Here is a 13061-nt window from a genome sequence, read left to right as displayed (position 1 = left end):
CATCGTCATATGCATGGTAGGCATTCAAGGGGGAAATAACAATACGAGATATAGCAATCAGTTAATGGTTTGTTCAAATACAATATTAGTATAGGATTCTGTATGTATCAAAGACAGTGGTTTAAATTGAATTAAATATTAATAAACAGATCAACCTCATGAAAGAACGGATAATTACTTGTATTAGTCTCTGAAGAAGTAACCACAGTTAAAGGAGAAACAAAACAAAACAATAAGCTTATTGTGGAAGTGGTTTTTAAGTCTCCCGAATATATATAAGCTCATTGTATGAAAGTTTCAATTATGACTTTCATATTGAAATATTCTATGGAATATTGTATGAGATATTATAACCAATGCAAAGATTCATATATGTTATCAAAATCAAAAATAGTCAATTTATTGATTTCATAAATATTAAGGATCAACCGAGCATTGATGGTTGATCAAAAGATCAAACTAATTTGGTTCTAAACCCCAAGTTGTATCTTGCAAATATGCTAGTTTGATTTCTTTTTTAAGTGCTCTATAATAATTAAACTGAAGGAGACAGTTGTCTGCTCTATCTTCTATTCATTGTATTATCTGACAACTTGCTCCTCCCATCACACCCCCACCCAAACCTACCCTAAAAAGAACATATCATACTACTCTCTTTCCACAGATTGAATGGACATATTCTATGAATGGGCATGTTAGCCCAAACATTGCCCAACAAATAACATGGATGTACATATTTCTGTTTAGACCCAATCTATGGAATAGAGTAGTACAGAGTAATTAAGTTACCAGACAGGGTGTTACTCACTGCATAAATTTCTCAAATTTTAGAATTATAAATTTTGTTGCAATTGAATCATTTTTTATCAAGCCAATATTTTGATTCATGTGACTTTCATTGTAATACTAGTAGTCAATCTCTTTATATTTAAAAACATTGTTAAGAAACAACTGCATCTATAGTGAGTAGCACCCCCTGACTCATAGCCTCAAGATGCCATGCCAAAATGCTGCATACCTGTATTTGCACGAATCACAACTGAAGTACCTGTGCAGTTGGACACCTGCATGGTCTCCCCTACACAGGGGGAACCACCACACTTTGGTTCTGGGTCATTACAGCTACGTTGCCTGCATAGACATGTTGAGTCTTCCACAGGATTACGGCAATCAAACCAGCCTGACCAAGGTCCAAATTTACCATTGACTGTAATCAAATAATATTGGTAAAGCTGAGTTATTAAAATGAAAAAAGGATCTATTATATTAATTATATACATTATCTACAGCCATTAAACACCCTGATTTCAACTTCGTTTAACCCTATGACACTGTTTTCCTGAAATATACTTTGGTTTCACCCCTTTTTTTCAAACATTATTAATCAATTTCTGATATTAATCCATCCCCAAAAGACTTTTTTCTTTTCTAAAATTTACAGAATTTTGTAATTTAATTTTGCAATTTAAAACATTTTGTACTAGATTATGACCTAAAAATGTTGTCTATACATCCATTAGTCATAGGGTTCAAAGTTCACAAGGTGCACTTGTCCTAAGGTTCACTATATAGTCAACTAACCCTAATCCTAACCCTAAAACCTTAACCCGACTTTTGGAGAACCCTGTTTGGGACTAGCGAACAGTTGTTTTTGGACTGGCACACCAACAATTTTAAACGTTTCACTAAATGACCCCTTTTTACCACTCAACGACCCCCTTGTTTATGTCAAATCTCTAACTCATCCTTAATTTCGAACTGCTGTCTGTCCGCTTCCCTCAAAGTTAAGTGCCCCAACACCCTTTCCCTGGCAGTAAATATATATAATTTGGTTCACCTCAAGGTTGGTAGTGACGTATGTGCGTATTTTGATCGCCGCAGTATCAAATCACGCGCGGAAAGTTAAACGCGCTGAGTGTACACATATAGAGGCGGTTTGTTGGCATGCTTACGGCGCAACCGCAAAATAACATTGACGTCACTACCAAACTTGTGGTGAACCAAATTATAGTAAGCTTATTTCTATAACTATAATCTTAATCTTAGTAGTTTTATTCAACACATACCTCTTGCTTGTACAATTGGGCAACCTCTGATATCCTGATACCAGAGTTGTAATTTATCACTGCAAAAAGAAACAAATAAAAAGAAGTAAAAGTAAAGAAACTCACTCCTACTTATGTTTTCATTCCCCATATATCAAACTAGATATAGACAAATCCATTTTCACCCATTCCTACACCTCAATGGCAGCCATAGCTGGGTCCCCCCTAAGGTCTATCCCACCTAAAATGTAAAATGATGTGACCTTGGCAGGGATATTAAACTGCATTCCATCACCCATGTTACATGTAGACAAAAGAATGATCAAAGTTTACAACACAATACAATTCAACATCGATTTTTAAGCAGATTTAATCCACCCATTGGGCAGTAACAACACCAGATTTGGTGCAGACGGGACCCAATAATAGCCGACTGAATTCTACTATCACTTAGCTTGTTGGATTTGTCTATAACAAAATTTCTGTTGTAGGAAATATAAGCAAACAAACAAACAAACTTACTTGTTTGGTTTTGTTGTACATTTCTGTTTTAGTCCATCCCAGCCACAGTAAGGATCTCTAGCATTTATACAATCCCTGTGTGAAAACAAAAAAGAAAAGAAATAACATTAAGATATGACTGCTCGGCTATTTCTACTGTTATTATTAAAGATAATAAGAGGAATTCTGAGATTCATGGTTTCATCCTTTTGCTTTAAAATGTGCACAATTGTTTACTTATTGCGTAAATCTATGAAATAAACTTGAAATTAGCAAAAAATAAAACAAGTAAAATTGCAATGTGAAACTTTATTACACAAAAATTACTTTTTTTACAGTCACTGAAGGTGTGTAACTCACTTGTCCTTGACAATGACCTTAAGAATTCCCTCAAGTGATAACACCCCCTACCATTGAACTCTACAATTACTCTAAACATTAACAAAAGTACGCAAAATTAAACAGGACTTTCTTTTATCTTTCACCATCTTCAACAACTTGCCGATCTATACAAATAAATAAAGGTCAAGGGTTAAGCGAAAGCCATGGGGGCGGTGTTCTTTTGAAAGTACAAAGTAATAGAAACACAATAGCACTAGGCAAGGACCGTTATTGAAACTGTTCACACTTATAAATAAGCTGATGGCTCGCTGATGACCTTTAGTGGGAAGGGTCCACTTTGCCCGGAGGGAATTTTTACATTCAACTCTCTAGTTGACCGCCAGTATCGACTGTCGAATCTCATTTGTGATTATTGAATCGGAAAAGTAGCACTGGTCGATTTCAAACTTTTGAATGTGTGCAAGCCAGTTACATAAATGCAAAGTATGTCAAATGCTTTATTAGTTTTGCTTCCGTCGATGATTAACTCATAAGAAACTAATTTACAGATTTATCGTTTGATCGCGGCATGGCTTCGCAATGCTTGCCAAATATTGGTTTTACATGGGAGGCCACCCTCGTCAAAGTTAACGACACACAATACTTTGATAGGTATGATAACATACATCAGTAAACCAATTATAGTCAACAAATTTATACAAATTGTTGCAAATATGAAACTGTGAACAACAACAAATTACTATAACTATGATTAACGTACTGCTGCAGTGAAATATTTTTTCACAAAAGTGCATATTTCAGGTAAAATAACCTATCATTGGTAATATTATACTCTGTGATCGTATTTGATAAATAAATAAATGTCGGCATTTTATAATGACTTTCTAACTTATTCAAAGCACTTTACAACAATTTATTTCACTGCGACTAAGATATGTCTGAATCATTTGACTTCTAAAAGGGCGCAACCGGGGGTACTCACGTATATAAGGAGATGTGCCGCTCTAATGGGTCGATTTTTTGCAAGAACAACCCTAAACATGTATCCCGATTTAGACAAATTGGTCAAAATTGTCAAATCAGCTGTTTTTTGGTTTAAAAAAATGTGGGTCCCAAATTTTTGAAAAAATTCCAAAATTTTTACTACAGTGAGGCAAAATTGAGCTATTTTCCAAAAAAATTGAGAAAATTATGAAATTAGGACCCATCCATAACCAAAATTGGCCTAGAAAAAGGGGTCATTGGTATACCAAAAGGCTGAAAATGCTACCCATGTTTGCAGCTCAACCCCCGTAAGGTAATTTGTACCGAGTACCCCCTCCCTCCGGATTTTACTTAAAAGGAAAGAAGGCTACACCTACTCTCTTGTATGAAATGCATGGCATCTTTGGATGCCACTTTCACAATAGCTTCTGGTAGACCGACGTAAAGTGCACCCTGTGAGCAGAAACAAAGATATTTTTAGTTATAACAACATTGATGAAAACGTAAAATACCAAATATAGCTTGGAACTTGATAAACATAGTTATGCCTTATTCCCGACTAATATATTATCCCCATTAGATATAAATGAGGTAATAAGCTTGTAAAATATGTAGCATAATTAGGTATCAAACTAACGTTTTATTTTCTCTTTTCTTCAAATCTACATTAAATTTGCAAAATTGTTTTTCCCTGAACTTCTTCTGATTTATCATAACTGATATATTTTGATATAAAAGTTAAATTTGAAAAGTGCTAGATTTATATTACCCACCATCAGTAAATTAAAATAAGTCTTTTAAAACATTACACACACAAACAAGGAATATTGAAATAAGTATGTTCACTAATTCTGTCACATCGTATTTCCCATAAATACTGCTTTGGGGAATAATAAACAACTTTAATATGATTCCCTTCATGCATTGATCTTCAGGTATAAATCAGAGCAACATTATGTTAAACCGCATCAAATGACAGCATGCTACAAGAGAAACATTACCCTCATACAACTCTTTGCTATGAAAAGGAATCACTCACTTAAATACAAGTACATTAAATTCCACAATTAACAAACCCGATCCACACGGTACAACCATTACTAGAATATAAACCGGCTCTATAGCTGATATCACCCATCAGTGCAGCAAAGGAACCCCGAAGGCAAATGATTTTAGAAATTCCCCACAGTTTCACAGCCCAAAATGTAATTTATCAACTTGTATTAGCGTGGCTGTGAACTTTAACTAAATTGTTATTAGCTCACATTTTTGAAAAGCGCCTACGGCGGTACAGAGCAGATTTACAAATCCAATACCTAGACTCAGTATTCACTTTTCAATTTTTTTCCTCCCCGTTTCTCCGTCTTCCTTCTCTTTTCCGTCCGTCACGTAATAGGGAATGAAATTACTACAGGAGAGCTACATCGTAATTACCTCCCTTTGGTAAGACTTGCAGATATTAACAATTTAATTTACCTCTGATATTACGTATTATATTGCCTTGTTTGCGACCAAGTTTTGACGAATTAATGAGAAATTTAAAGCCATGTATAACAAAGAAAGTAGGCTTATCTATGCAAGAGAAACAATTTCTTTATTTTATGTGTTTGCTTGCTAGTTTATTTTGCAAGGGATACTTCGAGAACCACTGCACACATTGTAAATCATAAATTACAAATCTGATAAAAAAATTGCACAAAATTACAATTTTTTTACAAATTTTGTAAAAAAATTGTTTGCGTAACATTCGCAAGAAGAGGGTAACATAATTCAAGTACAAGATAGATTAAATTCTGATTCTATCCTTCTGAATACACCCATGCAAACTAGTCAAACACATTCATGTTATGCATGCTTAGAATAAATTACAAATACAATTCAGTATTTCTTATTATTTCTGTCAATGTTTTTCATCGTATCGATTACTCAATACATTGAAAAGTGGATATCAAATTCGGCTCCGATGTTTGTTTTATTTTGCATTATTGTGTCATCAGTTATCATGGAAAATATCAATTTCATTTGTCTTTGACCAGAACTTCTATTAAAAGATTTGATTTTTATAAATAATGTTGTTACACTGTTAAAATGTTGGGTAATTTTTTCAACTATGATGAACCAACTGTTGGGTAACAAACATTCCATTAAAAATAACAGAAAATATTTTAAACCCAACTGTTGAGTTGTTCATAAAGAATTGAACCAAAATTTGGTAAAAACGTCCAACCATTTTTACAATGTATTATTGCCGATAACATTTCTGATTTTACTTACCTTTTCACGATGTAATTGGATGGTTTTCAATGGATGGCATTCTCCTTCCTGTGAAACAATAAAACATGGAATAAATTACAAATGATATCATATCAAACAAAGAGCATTAATAGTCAATAAAACAGGAGCAGTGTTGCATGATTGTTCAATAAAGCCCCCTTTTTAATATTCTTAAAGTTGCATTTACAGAGTTAGCTAGCTGTGTTTCTGCTAATAACCTAACATCAGCTCAGCATGTTGATAAATTGGGCCAGAAGAATTGAAGAAAAGGACAGCAACAAAAATAATATTAAAATTCAGGTTTTTTACTTTTTCACTGGTCTTAATTTTTCAAGTTTGAAATCCTTAACACAGAAAATTACTGTTCTATAGTTTGTTTTGCCTTTTGTTAAATACTGTGCTTTTAATGTGTTTTTAAAGATGTGGGAGGGAGTATACTTACCGGGGTTACACAAAGCTCTTCAAGAATGCAGGCTTCTTTTTGGTTTGGAAGTTTAACTACTTTCAGGATTTTGCCTCCCTCTGCAGAAAAAATAACATTAAAATTACAAGTGAGTCTTGCATTAACAGCAACCATGATATTTGTTACTGTTATAATTTGCAGATTATCTGCCCTGTGGAAGATTTTGGAAATATCTTCCACAGGGGGGGGGGGGGTGAATATGAATTTCAAATGGAATGAACACATTAAGAAGCTCCATTTGAAACTCGCCTTCCTTCAATGGAAGATTCATGTTGCATCTTTCTCAGAGGGTGTATGAAATTCAAATGGAGCTGCTTAATATGATCATTCCACTTAAAATTCATACCCCCTCTGTGGAAGATATTTTCAAAATCTTCCACAGAGGTAGTGTGGATGTTAAATGGAATAGCCCATCCTAATTTGAATACAATCGCTGTGATTTTTTTATCCAATCCTTTATGCGTACAACGGTACAAGTATAACCGTAATGAGTAACCTAATACTATCATATAATAATTGTCTCTGATAAAACTATATACGTCAATTGACCGATGTAACTAAATCCATCACAAATACATAAACATTAGTATGTCCAAAAAGCCATTTACATCTAAAATTCCGTAACGGTCAGCTATATCCATCTCTCCCATATAACTCATTAACCACTTAGAACTAAATCTATGCCGAAAATATTCAACCTGCAATGGCTCCCATATGAGCTTTTTCAACTAATAGCTGCCACATTTGGTGTATCAGTGATGTAATCTAAGGTGGAATATTTCAAAGATAAGTAAAATATTTTGATTATAATTGGCGTCAAAACGGTCCACTTCTTGGGACAAAAGTACAGGATCAATGGCCTCATCCCAATGGTACAGTTCAAAAACCTCAATGAATGTACAAATGTATTGGGGTTAAAGAACTGCACCCTGATAGATGAGCATAGTGAATCCTAGAGATTCAGAACATTTTGAGTAGCCCAAACTACTTAAAATTGATAGAAATGGGGACCATTACTGGAGGAAAGTTAGGCTATGTATGATTTAATCAGCTATTTGAACTTCAACCCTTTTATTTTCAATTATTCTGAGTAAATATAAGTTGTTGAAATGTAAAAATTGTTGCTGCGTGAAAAATAAATAGCTCAAAAGTTACTACTTTTCAATTTTTTTTTTGTTACTTCTGAAGATGCTATTGTATTAATTTATAGGCATGAATATTCACAAAGAATTGGGCCAAGTTCAAATTACAGCCATCTTACTGTGAGAATAAAATGCATACTAAAGTGCCGAGTACCCTGCAGCAGAGTTAAAACTTATATTATGGTGTTACACCAAAACAAAAGCCCAGACAAAACAAGGTAATTAATAAGGTACCCTTCTTGCACAAGGAGTAGCCCGGAGGAGTAGGTTATCAATGTGAAACTAACACATATTTAACTCAATGAAACGGCACTACTATCAGGAATAGCCCCAAGTAAGGCGATAAATTGGTGTTAGAGCGATAAATACCCCCAGTTAAGTCACTAAACCACAAGACAAAGGTCCGATCAAAATACGGTAATTAATGCGGTACCCTACTTGTATAGGTGAAGCAGGGAGTTGGGGGTGAAAGTGATTATGTTATAATGACTAAAAGTCAACTGTAAAGTCTAACAAATGAGGTGACTAAAACACCATCATTACAATTAGCCCCAAACCATGTCTACCGTTTGATTTCTTTATTGCTTTACCAGCACCCTATCATGACTAATAACTTGAACTGTGTTTGTTTTTTCTTTCAATATACCGGTACCCTTATCTTTAATGCTCTGCATGCTGACCATCGGCTTCAACATAAGAAGTCCAAGTTTTGACATATTTTCTCAAAATATCAAGAGCTATCTTAAGTACCACTGAACCAATACTAGTACTAGGCTTATTTGTACTCATTTTTATGCATTTTTCATGCAGATTCCAAATATGGTAATGAAAAATTACAATTCCGTGGAGAGAGTTAATGATGTACCATTACAAGAATTCTGCTCTCTTTTCAAATATCCAAAAAAGACAAACAGAATTAATTAACATTATAATTTATATCAAATGGGAATTGATGCCATAAAATTATAGTCCATTAAGCCCGATCCTGACTCCACATCGCATTGTGCTGATGCGATGCTGCGATGCTATAAAACTGTAATCTGAGCCAGGTTTTTACGAGCTCAGCGGTGGAAATTTTGGTCCTTGAAAAAATGTTCAACTTTTTCGCATCGCGCTGTGATATCGCAGCCGTGCACGCTTCTAATTTAGCTGCAAAATCAAGGTCGGTAGAATGACCTTAAAAGGAGATGTAGACCCCACATGCTTTTAAAACACCGCAACATCGTGCGATGAAATTAAAATGTACATTTTAATTTCATCGCGCGATGCTGCGATGTTTGAAAAACATCGCATCGCGCTGTGAAGTGGAGTCAGCATCAGGCTTTACTTGCTCAATGGTTTCATATATTTTTGATAAATGTACTGGTATAAACCACTTTACAGACTGTAAAATACAAGTAACTATGCATAGGCAGTGTTCATATCTGTATTCTCACTGATATAAAATTCAAAGCAAACCCTGCATGCTTAATGAATTTAAGACTGTTTCAAACCAAATGTTCCTAATTTGGGGCCATTCTTGCATCACAAAATTTCATGTGTATCACAAATGTATATTCATGTTGGTAAATTAATTCTAGGAGTGGGTCAATAGATCAAGTTTTCTTTAGTACCCCGGCCCCCTGTTAACTGATGACATGATGAACGTTTTGAATAGTGCAAACCCCTATTTTCCAATTCCAAATTCTTCCATTTTCTTCATCATCAAAACATGTTTGATTAAAATATTCCATACATAATTTTCTTATTAGTTTTACAGAAACCACACACTGGTAAAGTGATTTTGTCAATCTTAAGGGCTTAGCCATGATGGCTACTCTTGCAACAGTATAGTAATGTTATCAATTTGCCCGTGACTAAATTACGTTTGACGTTTTATAATGATCAAGACCAACAAAACTTTAAGCTTACAACATAATGGAATGGAGGTAATATCCTGGGCTTAATTATTTGCATGAACTATGCTTGGTCTCATCTAATAGTGACGTCAAAGTGTACATTAGAGTTTGTGGTTTTATCAAAATGTGTGCGTGTCGTCAAAGTTGACTACAACTTTGGCTCCATGCATGCAATTTAATTAGGGTAAAGCTCCAATGATATCTAATAAAGATATTCAAGTTAGCAACATATTTTAGTTTAGAGTAAAATTTGATGAAATCACACATGGAAAATGTAACACATTTTGTTTCAATCCGATTGGGAATTGATCTTTGTTATACTCAAACAACTACTTCCTTTTAAAGAAAGAGACAGACAGACAGACAGACATACTCACGGAGGTATACTTGTGTGTCTGTGAGACTTATGTGACTTTTTGACCCGACGGACACATGTGACGGACGCCTGACGGACCTCTTGTGTGTCTTTTTTTTTTCATCTTGTGTGTCTTTTTTGTTGTTCAGACTGGTTGTTGCTTGTGTGTCTTTTTCAATACCTTCAAAAATGAGCTCTATACCCCCTCTATACCCCCTGCAAGATCTTGCTTCTGTGCTTAGACACGCAAGCTAGTTTTGTACTCAAAAAAGGCACACAAGCATAGCCTCGTGAGAACAGACAGACACACAGACACCCGACAGCCAGGAAGATAGGGCCCATCTAATTCTTACCTGTTTCAAGGAAAATGGCATTAATTATATGTTGTACCTTCGCCATGTACAATTTGGTCAAGTCTGCAAGGAACAGACAGACAACCACCCCCACTGACAGACAGACAGACAGACAGACAGATACACAAACACAAATACACAGACTGGAGGATGCACACCAACTGATTCTTACCTGTTCCAAGGAACATGACATTATATGTTGCAGATCTGCCTTCAACGATGTCTACAACAATTTGGTCGAGTCTGCAGAAAGAAAAAAAAATATAAAATTAGCAGCTGTCCTTCAGCCTTCAGGTATGTGACCCAATCTGATCCACTCAGGATAAAGTCGGAAATTTTGAAAATTTAGTTACTACCATTACTAACTTGCTCAGTACCTGCACTTACTGATGTTGAATCCTCAGATCTCTTGAATACTTGGTTGTAACGTTATGAACCTTTTATATATCCATTTTCTTATGTTTTTATTGGGTTTTTTCCTCCTCATTTTTGCCTATATCTCAATTTCATTATTGCTGACTCTAGCCTGATTGGACCAGATCTGGTGACATTATATATCATCTAAAGTCTTTCTTTGCTGCCCTTTCAATATGCTTCCAACCCCTTCTCCTCAATATCACATAACTCATGCCATTCCTCTATGACCCATCCTGCTTTGACTCTATGACCCATCCTGCCTCCGACCCAATTATTGAATTAGTCTGAGAAAACAACCCATTTGAAATAGTTTAAACAAGACCAACGCTTTTATTACCAATGCTATATCAATTATTTCATTTAGTGTTATCATTAGACAAAACAAGTATTATTCCAACATTCAATTCAAAAGCCTTTCTAAGATCACAAACACTATGGACCACAATGGCCTCATCCCAAAGGCATAGTTCAATAACTCCAATTAAACAATCATAGTGTAAAATTTGACCTCAAGATGCAGAGTATGAGTTTTTGTACCCAAAATTTCAGAGGCCATTCAATGAATGTACAAATGTATTAGGGTTAAAGAACTGTGCCCTGGTAGATGAGAATGTTGTGGATCCTGGTGAAACCAGACTTCCATCTTCATCTCACAATAAATAAAAACACAACTGAAAAGGTCACTGCTCTAATATTACCTAAAATAACAATTTCCCAATTTATTTGGGTGGAAATTGCATCAGAATTCAATATCATAAGTAAAAGTAAAAACACAATGATGGCTGGTAATATAATATTCGCTGAGAACGGACCGTACATCCCCGTGTGGAGTTATCTGAGACATTCATCGCGGCTATTCTCTACCGGTATTTACTTAGAGCAAGTCCAATGTTTAGGTATAATTTCATCGTTAAATTACACAGGTGACTGGAATGATTGGACGACCTCATTTCCTTCAATCTCTGAGGGACTACTGGTCATTTTATGTAAGCTTATATTTTAAAATTTATCACTTATCATCATCTGTCTATGAGATGTGTATGACTCATTTTTAATGGTTCAACTGGTGTTAAGGATGTGGAACTTTACAACTGATGCTTGGGTAGATGAGTGTGTCTGTATGTCTGTCTGTATGTCTAGGCCCATTGGTCTGCTAGCCAGGATTTATTTTAGGGGCTGCAGGACTTCCAAAAATGAGACTCTTTTATGCAGGGCCGTAGCAAGGTTGAAAAATGTGGGGCGGCCATCACAAATGTGGGGCGGCCAAATTACAAATATATATATGCCCAAATTGAAATAAAGATATAAAGAAAAAAACATAACAAATTTCTCAAAAAGTGGGGCGGCCATGGCATCCCCGGCCGCCCCGCTTGCTACGGCCCTGCTTTTATGAAATATTAGTTTGAATGTAAAACATGGACTTAAACCCTCTATGTGTGCTTAAGTTTGTACACCTCTGGGAGGTATGGTAATCTACTAATTTTTGCACCAAACCAGTTTAAGAATGCCTTAACATCAAGCCCCAGCCCTGGGGGTTACTGAACTTACTGTTGATCCCTATTCATTGTGCTGTGATTGAAATAATGCAATGATGTACACAATAAGGGGGCAAATCAGCTTGCAAATGGCTTTTAAGCCATTTTCAAGCTGATTTGCCCCCTTATTGTATCTTTGTGTTTGCTTTGTTAGTGTTAGCCTGGTATGTGGTGTAACAAGGGTGTGGGTAGAATTTCAAAAAGCTTAAAATGTGTGGCTGAAAGTCCCATTCTCGATTCTGTGCATTTACTCCTCAAACAAAACATGTGAGCATGTTTGTACTTCTTTAAATGCATATTCACATTATATTTTACTTAGGATAATGAAAATATCACAAATAATTAAAACTTCTTAGTAATTTAGTGCAATTGTATGCCTTAATGTTTTGGACATCTGCATGGAGTATCTGCACAGCTATGGTTAACCCTGCAAGGTGAGTTTGAAATTGAACTTGTGCTGACCTGGTTCTGCCTTCAAGCATACACATGTGACCAAATACCTTAACATTGGAGGTCTGGGGGAAAAGTCTGTGTGTCCAACCAAAATGACATACATGACCAAATACCTAAACACAGTCTGGGCTGGGGGAAACCACCCAGTACGGAAGAATGTCTGATGAATTGGCAAAATGTACTCTGAAGCTAAAACGAACATACGTCCAAAGATCTGAATATTAGACTGGGGGATCCCTCCAAGTGTTAACACTTTATGGTTTGCACATAGACTAAACAACACTGAGAGGCGTGGACTG

At 35.5% G+C, this 13061-nt stretch overlaps 1 protein-coding gene across 1 annotated transcript in view; it reads right to left on the bottom strand.

Annotated features, from left to right (window-relative positions):
- Positions 1-13061, bottom strand: part of LOC140142990 (semaphorin-5B-like) — a 404016-nt gene that overhangs the window by 15430 nt on the left and 375525 nt on the right. The window contains 9 exon segments of the mRNA XM_072165019.1: positions 179-190; positions 1019-1207; positions 2067-2125; positions 2568-2642; positions 4250-4283; positions 4286-4325; positions 6147-6194; positions 6589-6668; positions 10530-10600. Of these exon segments, the coding sequence (XP_072021120.1) occupies positions 179-190; positions 1019-1207; positions 2067-2125; positions 2568-2642; positions 4250-4283; positions 4286-4325; positions 6147-6194; positions 6589-6668; positions 10530-10600 (608 nt within the window).

The sequence above is a fragment of the Amphiura filiformis genome, chromosome 20, assembly GCF_039555335.1.
Source record: "Amphiura filiformis chromosome 20, Afil_fr2py, whole genome shotgun sequence".
Lineage (NCBI taxonomy): Eukaryota > Metazoa > Echinodermata > Ophiuroidea > Amphilepidida > Amphiuridae > Amphiura > Amphiura filiformis.
This window is presented reverse-complemented; position numbering and strand designations above follow the sequence as displayed.